The sequence below is a fragment of the Kogia breviceps genome, chromosome 4, assembly GCF_026419965.1.
Source record: "Kogia breviceps isolate mKogBre1 chromosome 4, mKogBre1 haplotype 1, whole genome shotgun sequence".
NCBI classification, from domain to species: domain Eukaryota; kingdom Metazoa; phylum Chordata; class Mammalia; order Artiodactyla; family Physeteridae; genus Kogia; species Kogia breviceps.
In genome coordinates this window covers 157,623,568-157,643,402 of record NC_081313.1, presented here as the reverse complement: position 1 = coordinate 157,643,402, position 19,835 = coordinate 157,623,568, and the positions used below count along the sequence as shown (strand labels likewise).

Sequence of the window (19,835 nt, the reverse complement as noted above, 5' to 3'; positions counted from 1 at the left end):
ACAAATCCTCTATTGAAAAACTATGGAGGAGAGGAATCCTGGTAGCCATAACCCAGTCTAGTTCTTTCAAGACAAAACCATATAGAGTTTAAGGCAGTGCCTGACACAGAAGGGGTTTGTAAACCATAGCTACTGTTATGGTTGTTGTGGCTCTTTTTGCCTATTATTATTTTTTTCAGTTGGTTTCTCTTACCTGGACCATTATTTTAATTGCTTCAGCTCTCCAATCACAAGAAATCATAAGAAACACTTCACAGAGCTAAACTGGCAGAAAGGGCTACCAGTTCACCCTGCTCCCATACAGAGACAATAAATACTAAGTTTTGCATTGAAATCCAAATAAGAAATGATCTTTAAGTTACAATATCTAACATTTGCTTGATTATGATCAATTTCCTGTTCTCTTACATCATACAATTTGAATTTGAAAACAGTAATAGCACAAAAAGATAGATTATCTTTGATGTGGGACGAATTCTGGGGCATGACTTGATGGTGTCCTCACTAAGATGCCACTAGGTAATCAAGTCTGACCCATCCTAGGCCAATTACTTGGGGCTGCTCAAGGCCTAGAAATGATTTGACAGCAGAACATTTGTGTCTAGCAGTCCATCTTAAAGAGCAGAGTGAAGAATAAGACACAATTCAGGAGTCAGAGCAATCACTCAGAGTGTCTTTGGAACACTTTCATTGCTGAATTTAAAGAGTCGTGGCTGACAAATGAGTTTCTCTCCCTCTTGAAAAATCCCTGTAACTTTAATTGGCATTGACTGTACTCAGTCTTGCACCTTTGCACTTACATACAGGCCTCTTCATGGAGTGGAGTCCATTCTGATTGTGGAGGCTTCTAATCGTGGTCACTGAGTTAGTCATGAAAAAAATGTTTGCATTCTTGTTCTTATTGTAAATGGCAGTACAGTTGACCGTTGAACAATGTAGCTGTTACGGGCCCAACCATCAACACAGTCGAAAATCCCCTTCTAATTTACAGTCAGCTCTCCATATCCACGTTCTTCTGCCTCCACAGTTCCACATCCATGGATTCAACCAACCGTGGATCGTGTAGTACTGTAGTATTTCCTATTGAAGAAAATCCTTGTATGAGTGGGCCCATGCAGTTCAAACCATGTTGTTTAAAGGTCAGTTATACTATGTTACTATTGCTGTGTTGATACAATGGGAGACAGAAAATGTAAATACCAGAGAACATTTAACAGTCCAATTGAGGAGCAAAGTGTAAATAAATAACAGGAGAATAATAAGTCACTTTAATTTTCCACTAGGAAAAAATATGGTAGCATTGATAATTCAGTTAATTCTTCTAAAATGTTCTCATCGGCCTCCCCTGTTTAATATCTTTGTACAGGTTCATATTTTTTGCTTAGTAATATCCTTCTAAAATGTAACATTTGCTTAGTAGATAACAAAACAAACATGTGAACTATCACTAAAGTGAGAAAAAAACTTGTTTAAATGCCATGTTATGTAATAAGATACGTAACAGTTATGAGAACCTGTTCAATTATTATGTAAATGTTTTTAAAATGGCATTTTTGCTCCTTAGATCTCATATAGTACATGTATTTACCAATATCTATCATTTGTGTCTTATACACATTTATAAATTTACATATTTATCCTTCCTGATCAGGGTTTTGTAACATTTCATGCAGTTTTAATTCCTCCAGGTAAATTCCAATAAATTTGTGTTTTGGTTTATTCATAGGCCAATTGAATTGATGTGGGTTATGTTTTTAATGATAACAATACAATATAATTTAATCACTTAGTTTCTGGAATCCCATGAATAAAATATAAAAGATGAATTTATTTTGCAAGACATTAATGAGGAGCTTCAGTGTATCTCCTCCTTCTGATACCTTTTAAAAGATATCATTTTTTACTCATTATTATTATGAAAGATGTAAAGTCAGGTCATATGTATTTGCATATGTTTTATTTTTTAATTACATTGAGAGACCGCTAAATATTCCTTGAGAGAAAATTCAAAGAAAAGAAGAAAACTAGGTCTGCTTCCAGCTAATCCTACACAGTATATTGAGCTGGCTTTTGAACTTGACCACCCTGCACTGTTATGGATTGTTGGTCTTTCATCTACAGAAATCGATGATGCAAGAGCATATACTTGCTTTCCATTTGCAACATTCTATCCTTGGTTAACCCAAAATGAAGTCAAGAAGACTGAGGTTTTTAAAACCAGCAGTAGCCAAGGAGCATATACAATATCCTGCTCCATTGTGTCAGATTCCACAATCATAGACATCAACACAGATTGTTGGTCTTTCATCTACAGAAATCAATGATGCAAGAGCATATACTTGCTTTCCATTTGCAACATTCTATCCTTGGTTAACCCAAAATGAAGTCAAGAAGACTGAGGTTTTTAAAACCAGCAGTAGCCAAGGAGCATATACAATATCCTGCTCCATTATGTCAGATTCCAAAATCATAGACATCAAAATAACCTTCAAATGTGTTTTTTTTAATTGGAGTATAATTGCTTTACAATGTTGTGTTAGTTTCTGCTGCACAGCGAAGTGAATCAGCCATATGCATACACATATCCCCTCCTTCTTGGACCTCCCTCCCTCACCCCCATGCCACCCAACTAGGCCATCACAGAGCACCAAGCTGACCTCCCGGTACAGCAAGTTCCCACTAGCTATCTATTTAACACATGGTAGTGTATTCATGTCAAACCTAATCTCCCAATTCATCCCACCCTCCCCTTCCGCTCCCCCATGTCCACACATCCGTTCTCTACATCTGCCTTTCTATTCCTGCCCTGCAAATAAGGTTCATCTGTACCATTTTTCTAGATTCCACATACATGCATTAACATACTATATTTGTTTTTCCCTTTCTGACTTACTTCACTCTGTATGACAGAGTCTAGGTCCATCCACATCTCAACAAATGACCCCATTTCATTTCTTTTATGGCTGAGTAATATTCCATTATATATATGTACCACATCTTTATTCATTCATCTGTCAATGGACATTTAGGTTGTTTCCATGTCCTGGCTATTGTGAATAGTGCTTCAATGAACATTGGTATACATGTGTCTTTTTGAATTATGGTTTTCTCAGGGTATATGCCCAGTAGTGAGATTGCTGGGTCATATGGTAGTACTGCTTTTAGTTTTTTAAGGAACATCCATACTGTTCTCCATAGTGGCTGTATCAATGTACATTCTCACGAACGGTGCAAGAGGGTTCCCTTTTCTCCACACCCTCTCCAGCATTTATTGTTTGTAGATTTTCTGATGATGATCATTCTGACTGGTGTAAGGTGATACCTCATTGTAGTTTTGATTTGCATTTCTCTATTTTTTATTTTAATTATTTTTAAAATTAATTAATTATTTATTTTTGGCTGTGTTGAGTCTTCATTACTGTGTGTGGGCTTTCTCTAGTTGTGGCAAGTGGGGGCTACTCATCTACTCGTTGTTGGGGTGCACAGGCTTCTCATTGCAGTGTCTTCTCTTGTTGCAGAGCACAGGCTCTAGATGCGTCAGCTTCAGTAGTTGTGGCTCACGGGCTCTAGAGCACAGGTTCAGTAGTTGTGGCTCATGGGCTTAGTTGCTCTGTGGCATGTAAGATCTTCCCGGACCAGGGATCGAACCCATGTGCCCAGCATCGGCAGGCAGATTCTTTTTGTTTTGTTTTGTTTGTTTTCTTAATTTTTTTATTGAAGTATAGTTGATTTACAATGTTAGTTTCTGCTATACGGAAAAGTGATTCAGTTACACACACACACACACACACACACACACACACACACACATATATATACATTCTTTTTTTATATATTCTTTTCCATTACAGTTTATTATAGGATTTTTTTTAACATCTTTAATGGAGTATAATTGTTTTACAATGGTGGTTAGTTTCTGCTTTATAACAAAGTGAATCAGCTATACATATACATATATCCCCATATCTCTTCCCTCTTGCATCTCCCTCCCTCCCACCTTCCCTATCCCACCCCTCTAGGTTGTCACAAAGCACTGAGCTGATCTTCCTGTGCTATGCTGCTACTTTCCACTAGCTATGGGTTTTACATTTGGTAGTGTATATATGTCCATCCCAGTCTCTCACTTTGTCCCAGCTTACCCTTCCCCCTCCCTGTGTCATCAACTCTATTCTCTGGTAGGTCTGTGTCTTTATTCCCATCCTGCCCCTAGGTTCTTCATGACCATTTTTTTTTTTAGATTCCATATATATGTCAACATACGGTATTTGTTTTTCTCTTTCTGACTTAGTTCACTCTGTATGAAAGGCGCTATGGTCCATCCACCTCACTACAAATAACCCAATTTTGTTTCTTTTTATGGCTGAGTAATATTCCATTGTATATATGTGCCACATCTTCTTTATCCATTCATCTGTCGATGGACACTTAGGTTGCTTCCATGTCCTGGCTATTGTAAGTAGAGCTACAATGAACATTGTGGTACATGACTCTTTCTGAATTATGGTTTTCTCAGGGTATATGCCCAGTAGTGGGATTGCTGGGTCCTATGCTAGTTCTATTTTTAGTTTTTAAAGGAACCTCCATACTATTCTCCACAGTGACTGTATCAATTTACATTCCCACCAATAGTTCAAGAGGGTTCCCTTTTCTCCACACCCTCTCCAGAATTTATTGTTTCTAGAGCTTTTGATGATGGCCATTCTGACTGGTGTAAGATGATATCTCATTGTAGTTTTGATCTGCATTTCTCTGATGATTAATGATGTTGATCATTCTTTCATGTGTTTGTTGGCAATCTGTTTGTCTTCTTTGGAGAAATGTCTATTTAGGTCTTCTGCCCATTTTTGGATTGGGTTGTTTGTTTTATTGTTATTGAGCTGCATGAGCTGCTTGTAAATTTTGGAGATTAATCCTTTGTCCGTTGCTTCATTTGCAAATATTTTCTCCCATTCTAAGGGTTGTCTTTTCATCTTGTTTATGGTTTCCTTTGCTGTGCAAAAGCTTTGAAGTTTCATTAAGTCCCATTTTTTATTTTTTGTTTTTATTTCCATTTCTCTAGGACATGGGTCAAAAAGCATCTTGCTGTTATTTATGTCATAGAGTGTTCTTCCTATGTTTTCCTCTAAGAGTTTGATAGTGTTTGCCCTTACATTTAGGTCTTCAATCCATTTTGAGTTTATTTTTGCATATAGTGTTAGGGAGTGTTCTAATTTCATTCTTTTACATGTAGCTGTCCAGTTTTCCCAGCACCACTTATTGAAGAGGCTGTCTTCTCTCCATTGTATATTCTGCCTTCTTTCTCATAAAATAGTTGACCATAGGTGCGTAGGTTTATCTCTGAGCTTTCTATCCTGTTCCATTGATCTATATTTCTGTTTTTGTGCCAGTACCATACTGTCTTTGTAGTATAGTATAGTATAGTAGAGTCTGAAGTGAGGGAGCCTGATTCCTCCAGCTCCATTTTTCTTTCTCAAGACTGCTTTGGCTATTCAGAGTCTTTTGTGTCTCCATACGAATTTTAAGATTTTTTTTTTCTAGTTCTGTAAAAACTGCCATTGGTAATTTGATAAGGATTGTATTGAATCTGTAGATTGCTTTGGGTAGTAGAGTCATTTTCACAATGCTGATTCTTCCAGTCCAAGGACATAGTATATCTCTCCATCTATTTGTATCATCTTTAATTTCTTTCATCAGTGTTTTATAGTTTTCTGCATACAGGTCTTTTGTCTCCTTAGGTAGGCTTATTCCTAGGTGTTTTATTCTTTTTGTTGCAATGGTAAATAATTCTTATTTAAAAAGAAAGTATTAGCTAAACTTTTTGAGTGCTATCTACCAGTTACTTTTCTAAATTATTTTACAAGGAACAACTTATTTTTCTGGCATGACTGCTCTGTGAAGTAGCTATTACTATTATTATCCCAATTTTCAGATGAGAAAATGGAGGACAGAGAGCTTAGGTAACTTGCCCAACTAATACATAAGGAAAAATATATAATGAAGGATTTTTGGATTATTCTCAAGGGTTATGTTATCATTGGGTGAATTTTTTTGAATTCACTCAGAAGATATTTATTTAATGCCTACTATGTGCCAGGTACTGTGCTAGGAGCAAGAGACAGAGATATTAACATGATGAATACCTTCGTATTGTTAGCATCTGGATAAACAACCATTGTCCAAATCCACATGTGTATTAAATAATTGTTGTATTAATTCAATAATTTATCCCAAGTACCTATTCTCTGCCAGGTATTGTCTATCAAGCACTGTGTCAAATATCTGGCTTTTTGACAAAAGTCTATTTTATTATAATGTTGCTACCTATTAAGTACCCATTAGGCATCTCCTCTACCGCTGTATTGAAATGCCATTGATATTCCCATGCCTCTGCCTACAGACAGCTTCTGTTACAAGATTTACAAGATTTGTTGTGATGAACAAAAGAAGGTAAATATTGAGGGAAGGAAGCTGGAGGACCAGAAACACACTTTTCACTAGTTTATACTTAGTCCTCTGTTGGCAGTAGTGAGTTGACTTTTCTCTCGTTCTCTCCTTTCAAAGATGGCTGCATTCTAGAAAACTATTGCCTCCTTGTTTCATAAATACCTTTTTTTGTTTATACACAGATTCAATTTTACAATATATTTTAAAATATCTTGCTTGATTCTAGGAGTAAGTTGACCCTCTTTTGTTATTTTAAACTGTTTTATGAAAGGTGGGGTTGTCATTGACTCTAAACAATTTCATAACTGAGAGATGTGTACAGTTAACCAACGACAAATGGGACTCAATTTGAGTTGAAGTTCTGTACTATGAGAGTTCCCATGGCCACATTAAGAAAGTTGCCATCTTAGAAAAAGAGCAGTTGTACTTTGGGACAGACACCTGAGTTCTTAGGTTTAGGTAACGAATATTAATGGAGTAGATTAATAAGGAGTGAGAGCTCTTATCTGAGAATTAGCTTGCTGTGTCATTCACTTAATACCTGGGGTTTCCTTTAAAGCCAAGAGTAATTTACTTTTAAATCTAAGTTTTATCTGAAGAAAGTCATTGTCTAACAAAACAAAGGCTCTAAATGAGATCATGCTAATAAAAATGTCGGTGGTCTATAATCTATTTAAACTCCACCATCTTTATTACAATTTATGATGTTTGCAAGTAAATACCCTTTTGAAAATCATTAGCTATTATCCAAAAGCCTATCGCTAGGGAACTGCAAGTTCAAGTTCTCAAAAACTCTTCCAAAAAAACTCTGTATCTATTATCAGATAAAGATGGCTAATCTTTTGAATAAAGAGGACTTCAGATTTCTAGAAGAGTTAAGACAATGCCTGAGCTATGCTATGGTTAATATAGATTCTCAAATTGAGGGTATTGTAGTTATTTGAAAAATAATTTGCTTCCACTGTTTTGGAGATTTGACTTTCTCTCTTTGGAAGAAATGTGATTTTTTGGAAATCACCAGAGCTAAGAATCAAAGAATTGATATTCAAATCCTCAGTGTTACGCTAACTAGTTACATGCCAAAAGATAGAAACTTAAGCAGTTTTCTCATTTGTTTTATTGCTTTTGAAATTGGGGGAGACTCTCTGTGCTGCCTGCCTCCTAGACTCGTAAAGATTCAGCTATCTGGGTGCAAGTGTTCTTTGAAGAGATAAATGTGATATACAAATATAATGAATGCTTTTGGGGGGATTTGTGGGGGATGCATGAGTTTGTAAAATATTGGTATTCACTGGATTTCATTGCATGCTTCCCTGTACAGCATTGTTTGCAATATAAAATGTGTTTATTCACTGTGGTTATATGTGTGCTTACTAATTAGAATATGTTTGTTTGTCCCACTCTACCCCATGGATTGAAAGGATCATTATAACAGAGGTCATGTTTTTATTGTGCAGAGTCCTATCCCCAGCACCTGCACTGACAAGCATAGTAGATGCTCAATAAGTAATTGTTGGATGAATGTAGCCAGACCCCTAAATGCACTGTGCATTTGCAGTGTACACTTTACATTTGTACTTACTCCTTAAAACTGCTGGAAATTATGTTGTTTTGAATTTTTAGGGCATTTTGGGGGGGATTTAGATATGCTGCAAAATCAAATTTGGAGATCATGTCTATGAATGTTAAAAAATTAATGACTCACTTCTTCATAATCACTTTTCTTCCGACTTGAAATCCAAATATTTTGTAATTCAGATATTTTGAATTGGCAGGGGGAGGGTTTGGTACCATTTAATGCTGTACTGATAACTTAAATGATTTTTCTCTTTTTTTGTCTTCTCTTAGAGTACAATCAAGGGTTATGTGATAATGTGATGCTGTTTGAGAGAATGAGATTCATAATCAGATAAACCTAGGTTCAAGTCCCAACAATACCACTTCCTAGTTACAAGACTTAATATAAGCTGTTAATTTCTCTAAGCCTTTGTTGCCTCATGTGGGCCTAATTATACTTCCCCAATGGGATTATTGTGAGGATTAAAGATAGTAATATACTTAAGGTGTTTGGCGTGATACCTAACACGTAATAACCTTTAGCTGTAGCTATTATCGTTTATACGGTTCATTTCCTAAACAGTTATTTTTTTCTATTTTGTTTGTCTTTTGTTTTGTGTATCTGTATATGTGTTTGTGTGTTTCCTTTTACAGATGGATATACAACTGATGACATTGAGTTTTACTGGCGTGGGGATGATAACGCAGTAACAGGAGTAACCAAGATTGAACTTCCACAGTTCTCTATTGTAGATTATAAACTTATCACCAAGAAGGTTGTTTTTTCCACAGGTTTGTATCAGGGGAAATAGTTAAGAGAAAAGGGCTTTTATTACATTTTGCCAAAAGGGTTCACTTATATCAGGATCAGTTCCCAGGGAAGGATGGAGACGCTGGAAGTCTTAGATTTGCTGAAAATGCTCAGTTCCCCAGCAAGCCCATTTGGAACCCATCCATTTACTTTCAAGTAGGCACCCCCAGCAAAGCAAATGTCTCTCATGTACTATCATAATTCTTTGAAGCATACTGAGGACAGCCAGGTCATAGTTCACTCAAGTCTGACCACAGTGAAATTCTCTAAACACAGTAGGGTGGGAGGACTTCACATTTTTCTCAAAGGGTAGGACTTTCTTTACGTAGCTTTACCTACTGTTTTGAAGCTAAAAGCTTTTCCAGATGTTGAGATTATCCTGATACCTTTACCATTCTTATTCTTCCAGCATTGAGGTCAGACTTGTTTTCATCAGCACATATTTTTAACAAAAAAGCCCAGGAATGCAGTAATTTTCTCCATACTCATTAAAAGAAAAATAATAAGTCCACAGAAATATCCCTCTTTATATTTTTCTTATTGAAATGAATTCCCGAAGCACAGAAATAGCTAATACAGTAACTGTAGATTTTGAATTGTCTGCTAAGGACTCAGGCACTTCCTGTCCCTGAAAACTACTTCAAGCAAGAATACAAAATAGCCTCCAGCTTTGCAAAAAAAAACAACAGAAACTTTTCCTAGGTTTGAGGTTCTTTGAACCCCTGAGACACTATGGAAGTGAGTTTCTACTTAAAATATTTTTACTTTAATATTAATATACTTGCTTCAGCCCAAGAGGGCTAGACAAGGCTTTCAGTTAGTAAGAATATCCCCCACCCCCACCCCCCCCACACACACACAATTTATCAGTGTGACTCTTTTAGGTTATAAGACTGTATTCTGTTACATATCTCATTTAAAATGTAATTCCCCAGGTCCCTACCATCAAAAGACCCAGCTTCAAGAATCTGATCCTTAGTTATATCTCCCTCAAACATTGCTCAGGAAAAGTGACTCTCCACCTTTTGGTGGGTCAGGAATCCTTTTAAAACTTTGATGGAAGCAATGAAATTAGAAAAAATACTGCATACACATGAAAACCTTCGCAAAACTTCAGGGAGTTGCTGCACTAACTGCAGCCTCACCACTGATCCTCTCCTTAAAATGCATCCTGGAGCTTGTGAAGAAATTTCTTTCCCTATAATCAGAGTGTGCAGCCTTATTCTTATATACAAATTAAAGGGGGAACAAGGGGACTGTCTCAAATTGTCTTGTCATCACAGTTGCAGAGAATGCGAACCTTTGATTCAGTGTAGGAGGCTGAGGAAGGAAGAGCTGGAATTCTTTTAATTACTGATGAGTGTGGAATATATTTAACACTGAGTAAGTCCTGCTAATAAAAAGCCCTGTTTTCTCAGACTACTTTTGCAGAAGAAAGTGTGCTTCACCAGGAGCTAAAATTGAGATTAGGAAAGATATACAAACTGTTTATGGGCCTTAAAAGAAAAGTATCCTATAAATATTGATTGATAATGATGATGTTTTAAAATTGTCTTTCTAGGTTCCTATCCCAGGTTGTCCCTCAGCTTTAAGCTTAAGAGAAACATTGGTTACTTTATCCTGCAAACATACATGCCATCTATCTTGATCACTATCCTCTCCTGGGTCTCCTTCTGGATTAATTATGATGCTTCAGCTGCAAGAGTGGCATTAGGTAGGCATCAGTCTGACTGCTTGTGGAGTGTGCCTGTGTGTGCGCGTGAGTGCGCGTGCACTTTCCTTACCCTCGAATTTGCGATGCATGACGAGACCAGACTGCGCACATTATAAAAATTTGGCTATGAGACGTTGGGTGATCTGATTCAGCGTTAATTCAGTTAAACACAAATTAAAACTCTTTCATGTCAAAATTAGTTAACTATATAGCTGTCGGTAATGAAATTAGTCCCATCAGCTTGATATTTTTATTGAAGCATAGTTCAGGTAATATTGCTAGATAATTGTTCAGTTTTTATCTGTGTTTCCTTACCTGGGAAGAGCTCTCTTCCATCTTTTAAAAAAAATTTTTTTTTTTTTATTCTGAACAAGAAACAAAGAAATGAAATGTGCAACAAATCAATGAGCAGAAAGAATTCTGAAGTCTTAACTAAGATTTTGGGATAGAGTGGCAGAGGGCAGGAGACAACAAAGTAAGAATATTGGGAAATCATCCATGGCATCACTTATCTTATGCATGATGTTTTTCCATCATAACACCAGAGGAAGAGAATAAATTGTATTTCGTGAACATTTTTATGTTGCTAACTCCAGTTATAGTAAATTTAAGACCTTTTATACAATCTTTATTATTCTGAGTTCTGACTAATGCCTTTAAATTTTGAGTTAAGTGCTTCACCAGTATATCTCAATTAAATCATTAATTCCTTAGCAAAGTCATTATTCATACAACAAAAATTTTTTGAACACCTACTATGTGTCAAACATACTGGGCACTGGAGATAAAGCCAGTGTCCTTCTGGAAGTTATGTTCCAGCAATAAAAGGTAAAAAATAAATTTATTTTGCATTTAACATGCAAATTATATAATATGGTAAACCTGTAGAGTGGAAATAAGCAAGGTAAGGGGGTGGGTGTACTAGGGGTACAGTTTAGAATAATCAGGGTAGACTTCATTGATTGCCAATGGACAAAGACTTGAAGATCGAGTCACAGAAATGTCTGGATGAGAATATTCCAGCTTGATGAAAAGGCCCTCAGGTAGAAACATGCCAAGCAAGTGAGCAAGGTGGCCTGTAAGGCAGATACAGAGTGAGTTCAGGCGTAGAGATAATGTCAGGGAGAGGGAACTAAAAGATGATGAAATGGTCCAGGGGCCATAATAAAAGTTTTGCTTTTATTCTGAGTGAAATTAGAGCAACACTGAGCAAAGAAGTGTCATGATTTCAGATACAAAGGGATAACTTTGGCTGCTGTGTTGAGATTAGATTGTGGTGGTTCAGGGATGGAAGGAGAATTAATTACCTCCTGGACTGAGTCAAGTCCCCTGTGATATATTCTCTTAAAATACTGTAGACCAACCTTGGAGACCAACCACAGTTATAATTTATATTTATTTGGTTTGTGATGTTCTTTTTCCTCATGGTACTGAAGATACCTTGGAGGAAGGTCCATATCTAATTTTGCTTCCATTATATCTGTAATGTCTCACACAGTGAATGGTGTCCAGTAAATAGCTGCTGAATAAAGTAATGAATGGAATTTGTAAATATCCTGTTATTCCAAAATGAAAATCTGTTATCAGTTTGATGCCTATTACAGAAATAATACATAAGTTATTTACTTTTTGAAAGAAAATTTTCAAATGTCTTTTATGTGAGCAGTTTATTACTAGGTCAGAAACACCTTAACATGAGATTTAGATAAATAGTAAAATCAGTGTTGTCAGTGTTATAATATACATGTAATATTCATGTCATCCAAGATAAGCTCTAGATGAAATAATGAAGAGAAAAGTAAAATTGGAAAATGTGTCAAAATGACTAATGTAGAAAAGATGTGAGAACTATAAAATACCTAGATCTAAAGTATAACCATAGTTTTTTGGCCATGCTCAGAATTGGATGCTCAAATTTATTTTTTCTGTATCTGTTTCATGAGCATATAGAAAAGTAAGGCAAAGATTATGATCTTATTAGAGAGAAAAAATTAAATCAGAAAACATATGTTCCTAAAAAATAGAATTGAAAATTAACTTTTGGTCTGTGTTATTGGGTAGTGTTTAAGGACAGGTTTCTGAGTCAGAGAGATCCCAGTTCATATTTTGACTCTGCAACTTCCCATCTGTGTGATCTTGACCTCGGAGCTCTGCTTTCATATCACTCTTTTCCCACAAAGCTGGACCTTATCAAACTCCGGACTCCGGACTCCCAGTGCTTTTACCCAGCATATCTCTGTCTATCCCTCCAATTACAGCTTTGGGGAAACTACTCCCCACTGTCGGAGATGTTCCCTCAGCTGGACTAATAGTAATAATCTGACATAGTGTGGCATTTCCCAGAGTCTTGTAATACTTCTATATTATTTATCTGTGCATTATGTGCCTACATTCCCAGCCCAGAAACACGAAGGCTAGACAGCTGCTTCTCTGCTACTCTCTACCTCTAGTTTCCATATTTTTTGCAATCATTGTTCATATCATCTTTTTAATGCATTCATTGATTTCAGTACTTTTACAGTGAATTTAATTTATGTCCCCTTCATCACTTACTTATTCTGAAAAACTCTCAGCTGGTATTCTGTTTCCTGTCTTGCATGCTTACCCTCATGATCATCCTAAACACAGTTTGTCCCTGATACCTCCCTACTGGAAGCTGGTCAGTGGCCTCACATTGCCTTCAATTTTAAGTTCAAGTTCTGCATTAGGCTCTGTGTATGTAACTTTCCATTATGCAGCCCTTTATCTCCACTTTCCTCATCATTCTTCCCATCATATCCTGTAATGTACCCACATTGAGTTTCTTGAGATTCTTTTGATGGGCTGTGTACTTTCACCCCCACAAAGCACCCCTTTAAAAAATCTCTCTCGGGCTTCCCTGGTGACACAGTGGTTAAGAATCCACCTGCCAGTGCAGGGGACACGGGTTCGAGCCCTGGTCAGGGAAGATCCCACAAGCCCGTGTGCCACAATTACTGAACCTGCGCTCTAGAGCCGCGAGGCACAACTGTTGAAGCCCGTGCGCCTAGAGCCTGTGCTCCGCAACAAGAGAAGCCACCACAATGAGAAGGCCACACACAGCAACAGAGTAGCATCTGCTTGCCACAACTAGAGAAAACCCGTGCACAGCAACAAAGACCAAACACAGCAAAAAATAAGAAGTAAATAAATTTATTTTAAAAATAAATAAATTAAAAAACTCTCTCCACCACCAATGCCCTTAGGTCTACTATCCCTTTTGACCTCTAGGTTTTGTTTGCCTGGGTAACTCCCACTCATTCTTCAGGACTCAGCTGCAAAGTCTATATTTCCTGATCTTTTCCCTGCCACATAATGGGCGAAACTAGGAGCTTCTCCATATTCTCAACTTTCACCTTACACACGTCTATCATAGCATTTAATTCACATCTGTAGCCCCCCACTAGATACATAACTATAAATAAAAAATGTAATTAAAGGAAATGCCCCCCAAATGATTCATGTTTACTATAAATTAATGATTTATGCATATTGCCAGGGCCTATCACAGGGCTGCTATATAATAAGTGCCTGGTATATATTTTGCAGTATCTATAAACACGTAAAAGAATACAGTTAACCTTTCCAGCTATGATGAAAGCAGAAAGGAAATACAAACATTATTACTCTAACTCTTTCATTTTTTACAGGAATTACAACTGTCCTAACAATGACCACTATCAATACCCACCTCCGGGAAACTCTCCCTAAAATCCCTTATGTAAAGGCCATTGACATGTACCTGATGGGGTGCTTTGTCTTTGTTTTCATGGCCCTTCTGGAATATGCTTTGGTCAACTACATCTTTTTTGGGAGGGGACCTCAACGCCAAAAGAAAGCAGCTGAAAAGGCTGCCAGTGCCAACAATGAGAAGATGCGTCTGGATGTCAACAAGGTAAGTTCAAAGGGCAAGCCCTCCTTGCTTCTTAAACTCATAGAAGAATGCCTGCAATATAGGTTCATGGCCTTGTTAGCAAATGAGAAAACCAAAGCCCAGGGAAGAGATAATTAGTGATGGAGGCACAATTAGGGCCCAAACTTTTGGTACAACATTTAGATGCCCTTTACCTTAACACTAGGGTGGCCCAAACCATAGTCATCTGAGAACCACCTTTGTGACTTTTTTCCATATATGAATATAATATGTACTATTATTTACTTTATGTTTTTTAAAATTTACTCACTTTATTTAAATTTATTTTAAAAAAGGAAATTTCATATCACTTAAATCAGTATTATTTGCTGGAAGATAATCTTAAGTATAAATAAAAATGAAACTATGTTATTAAATTCTAGGTATATACTAGATAAAGGCTCTAGGCCTGAGCTCTGCATTCTCATTGATTTAAAAAGGAAATAAGCATGTACAGACATGTGCTAAAGACTCACCAGCAACAAACTGAGACTTGGTTCTTAAAGTAATCAGATGGATAGAAAAAAGAAATGGAATGGAAAAAAAGAATAACTTTCTTTTTAAGTGACAGATAATTACTTAATGCCTTGCACAAGTACTACTTAAAATCCTTGAAGCGTTTGAGTACAGGCATAGCCAAAGAAAAATTCCTACACAGTTGTAAATCCAATTTATTCTTGAAGGCAATGGTTCTCAACTTCGGGTGCTCAAGTAAATGACTAGGAAAGCATTAAAACATACTGAAGCCTGGGTTTCATCCCCAGAAATTCTGATTTGATTGTCCTGGGGTATGCCAGGGCATCATAATTTTTTTTAATTCTCCAAATATTATTCTTCTTTGCATTCAAGATTTAGAATCTCAATTTTGAGGCTTTCAACAATAGTTCCAATAGATCTAGCCATCTTTACTCCCAAAATGTGACTTCACCTGGCTTCCTGTTATATAACTTTCTGCACTGAATAGAATATTTACATATGTATTTTCCCATAGTGCAAATTTAGGCACTTCAAAATAGACAAAAAATACAGGACTTATTTTAATATCTGCCATAAATAGTGTTTATAAAGTAGTGCATAATGTTGGATTTGGTAAAAAGTTCATAGTGATGGAACTAAGAAAATAGTAATACTTTTAAGCTATCTGGGATTGTTAACCATCCAATAATGATTGAATTTACATTTTAATATTTCTAACTTCAATTTAATTCCAAGGGTATACACCATAAATAATCTCTGCCATTGAGTTTTATTTGGAGCAAACCCGATGAAAGCTTCTGACTAACTGATATTTTCCATATATCCATAGGTCTGATATTCGATTTTCGACTATTCTCTAATCAAAGGCACTCCTTTCCCAGGAGATGATATTCATAATGATGCAAATTTTAAGTATGGCCCTTATAAGCCAGTGAACCACAGGGTCTAGGAAGTTGTCAATCTCTTTCAGTGCTCTAGGTTTCACTTATTGGAATCTATTAATAGATTCCAAGGTAGCATTATGACTCTCTTGGGCTGTCAAATAGAGAATGCTTTTTAAACCCATTTTACAATTTTCCGGATAGAGTACCTTTAGTAAAGAAAATTAATAAATAAAATGATCTCCTAGGACAGCAGTTTGAAATGAGTCTCAATAAATTTCCTAAAGCAAAGCTGGCTTAACATCTGATCTCTCTTCACTTTCATCTACCCTATTTTTTCATACCAATTTTCATTTACATAATAAATTTAAGTACCAGAGAGTGACAGTTTTGTAGCAGACTGAACCTGGAGAGCTTCAGGTAGTTTTAAACTCAATGTACTGAGATGGAGGTAGGGAATGGTTCACTGGGCAAGTACCCCATAGTGCTGCAAAACTACATGCTCTGAAATCCACAATTCAGAGCATAGAATGAGAGAACAAAAAAGATACCAGAACTCTTCTAGTACAGTGGTTCTCAAATCACAGGCCATTTTGCCACCACACACCCCCGCCCCCGTCAGAGGATCATCGACAATGTCTGTAGATGTTTGGGATTATCAAAACCAGGAGGAGGGGATTGCCACTGGTATCTAGTGGGTAGAGGCCAGTCGTGCTGCTAAACATCCTACAGTGCATTGGACAGCCTCCCCATAGCAATTATCCAGCCCAAAACATCAGTACTGCTGAGGTTAAAAAACTCTATGCTAGTCCAATCCTCTGATTTCAAACTTGAGAAAAATATAAGATATGTGTCCTATTCTTAAAACTCTTTAGCACAAGTGGAGTCTCTTCTTTCTTTGATTAGTGTGCATAACATCATGGTATCAGGAGTTATCATTTAGCACAGTAGTTCTGAACAGATATTTTAGAGTCAGTCAGGTTTGATATTTACCCTCCATTTAGTAGTTGTGTGATAATAGCGGGGAAAAAAAGCCTCTCTGACCCTTTAGTTTCCTCATCTGTAAAATGGAGTTAATTCCTCTCATAAATTATGAAGTTATGATAATGTGTAGAAGATAGCATAGTCCCCAGTATATGATAAGCACTAGGTAAATGATAAATATTAACAAAATATTATAAATGATAAACATTACTTTTCAAAATAAAATTTACAGTCTCCAGACCTATTGGTGATACTTGCTTGTGCATTTTACATGATCTAGTATGTAGGATGCAGTCCTATCCCTAAAAAAGTATTACCTACAGAGGAATGTTTCACTTTGGAAGTTTTAAAGTCAAAGCAACAAAATCATTTTTCAACAGGTATTAGCTGTAAAATCGATAGCAAGCCAACTACAAACTTCATCAATTATTTCTTAGGCCAGAATACTTACAGCCATGTTGATTAGATTTTTTAAAGGTAGCCATCTAACATTCCAGGCTCCCTTTTTTTTTTTTTTTTAAGCACAGAATGAAGGGTTAGAGGAGACCCACAGAGGGCTCTGATTGCACAATGCTTTCTTTTGTGTCGGCATCATGAATAATGTCACTCTATTTCTTATCAAGAATGTTCCTTCTTTTTAACTGTAATTCTGCAGTTATTTTTCTTTTTTTTAAAGATCAGGCACATATAATCAACAAAGTATTGTTGAATGCTCCGGAGCAATCAGTCACTAGGAGAGGGATTGACTTTTTCTGGTTCCATTGATAGTTTCCTAGAGGCAGAAGCAGCATGTCATATGGTCTAAAGTGATTTTTAAACTGTTCTCTGTCCTGAGGGCGAGGGGGATGAAAATGGGAAGCCTAGCCAGGTGGGAGCCCACTGTCGCTCAAAGGCATGCTTCCACATTTTTCTAATCTCTTCCTTGTATGGAGTTTCCTGTAAGTTCTTATTTTAACAAGAGTTATCTGCAGCTCTTAAAACAATTCTTAGTCTGGCGTTTAACTGATGGAAAAACTATGGCGCTGAAGGAAAGTGAACTATCCAAAGTTGCATAGCAAAGTTAACAAGATTTCTGAGATGATCTAGGTATTCTAGTCGTTATCCAATGTACATTCCTCTGTGCAAGCAAGTGAAAAAATAATATAAAATTTTAAAGCTGATTCCAGGTTAGTCTATATATTCAGTTCATATCACCTAAAAAACCCCGTCTGTCTACACACGAGTCCATAGCTGACAAGCCTTGTTACTTTCACAGTTGTCTCCATGCGACAAATTAAATTGTTAACTACTAAGATTTTAAAAAATAAACCTCAAACCAGTAAGAGTTCTATTGAATATTTTTCCTAAGTGTTTTCAGGAGTAGCTAAAAAGCTACAGTCTCTTTTTCTAGTGTTAGGAAAGCTCTCCTATTATACCTTGCATTCTTCTATTTTGTGTGTGTGTGTGTGTGTGTGTGTGTGTGTGTGTGTGCGTGTGTGTGTGTGTGTCCTTATAGGATTTTCTCTTGATCAATTTTCCCACTTTTCTTGTCCATGCCTTCAAGTTTGCAGCTCTCCTTTTTTTTCTTTTAAGCTTTATGTTGTTTTCTTGTTTATTTTTCTGCCAATAACTAGGTGTATATATATTTGAGACTTTAGTTACTTCTGTCTTTTCACCACCTTGATTCTTGCATATCTGAAATGCCTCCAATATCCTTACTGTATCGAGAGACCCACAACCACCAGTTTTCCCAATAAAGCTGCACCAGAAAGATCTACTGGGGGGGCATCCTTTATTCTGCATTCATGGGTGTTAGAGTCTCTGTGTTGTCTTTATCCATTGCACCTAAATTTTTGGTTATGCAAAGCACTAAGATCTTTTAAATTTATTTATGTCTAGTGCTTGAAACTAGATTTTGTAAGTGATACATCAAAAAGAGCTATTTAGAAGTTTTAGTCTCTGTTAGCATCGGTCTTTCTAGAGACCAGTAGCATTTATCTATAGCCAATTTACTTTAACCACCAATTCTAATCTAGTGGCATCAGTCGACTTAATTAGCACATTCTCTACTTTGTCTTCCAGATTTTTTATAAAGATATTAATCAAAATGGGACCCAATATCGATCCTTGTGGGACCCAACTGGAAACCTCTCCCCAACTAGACGGACTACCAATTACGATTTCTCTCTGTATACGGTTAGATAGCCAGTTTTTAATCCATTTATTTGTATTTCTGTTGAAGCCAATTTGTTTAGTTGTTCCCTTTAAATTAATGTGTGGCGTTTTTGCAGATAACCTATGGACTTGTATCCTGAGACGTGGGGATACGTTAAATGTTTTCATGAGACCCTAATGGGGTTTTCCTGGGTTTGTTTTTTTTAAATGTAGTTATGTTGAACCTAAGCTTCGGTGTTCCACTCATGCATTATTGTTGTGCTAAAGAAGGAAACCAAGTGGATCGTAATTTGAGACTTCTTTTCATTTGTATTGAGAGTATAGAGTATCATTATATACTCTGGCATTTCTTAGTTTTCTTGTTGTGTTTCTTTTGGTTGGTAGAATAGGTGGAGAATTATACAGTCCTTCCATAGGTTGGTTCAGAATTCAGGAACCTATATTTTCTGCCCTAGATCATTCATTTGTGTCTGAGAATGTTATGTTTGCATCAAGTCCTTGTTCCTTTATTGTTATTTATATTTTAGAAATAAGTACTATCTCAGCAGGCCCAGTGTTGTTATAATGATAGGTAAGAGGCAATAATTGAGATTGTTTCTTGACAATGCTCTTGACTTAAATGAACTCCAAAGAAAGCCCATTGTGGCCTAAAACTTAGAGTTTAGTTTCTGAATCCTCATGTGTTTACATTTCTTAATTGGCAAATTGTCATTCACATTGCCCGCCAAACTGGAGGAGGAGGAGGAAGAGGAGGATGGTGATCGTCACCATTCCACATTTTCATCTACTGCCTACCTCTCATTTGTTTTCATTCTATTTCTTGGTGAGGCAGTGAATGATACTGAATGCTGTGAATCTTTCCTATGAGGACTTGATGCCAGA

General features: G+C 36.6%; 1 protein-coding gene across 5 annotated transcripts in view; it reads left to right on the top strand.

The window, feature by feature from the left end:
• Positions 1–19,835, top strand: part of GABRB2 (gamma-aminobutyric acid type A receptor subunit beta2) — a 300,505-nt gene that overhangs the window by 222,085 nt on the left and 58,585 nt on the right. For 4 of the 5 annotated variants that reach the window (XM_067032264.1, XM_067032266.1, XM_067032263.1 and 1 more), the window contains exons 7-9: positions 8,656–8,793; positions 10,374–10,526; positions 14,195–14,439. In XM_067032264.1, coding sequence (XP_066888365.1) covers positions 8,656–8,793; positions 10,374–10,526; positions 14,195–14,439 — 536 coding nt within the window. Of the gene's footprint in view, positions 1–8,655; positions 8,794–10,373; positions 10,527–14,194; positions 14,440–18,860; positions 18,975–19,835 lie in introns of all 5 variants that reach the window. The other variant, XM_059062684.2, reaches the window with a different exon arrangement.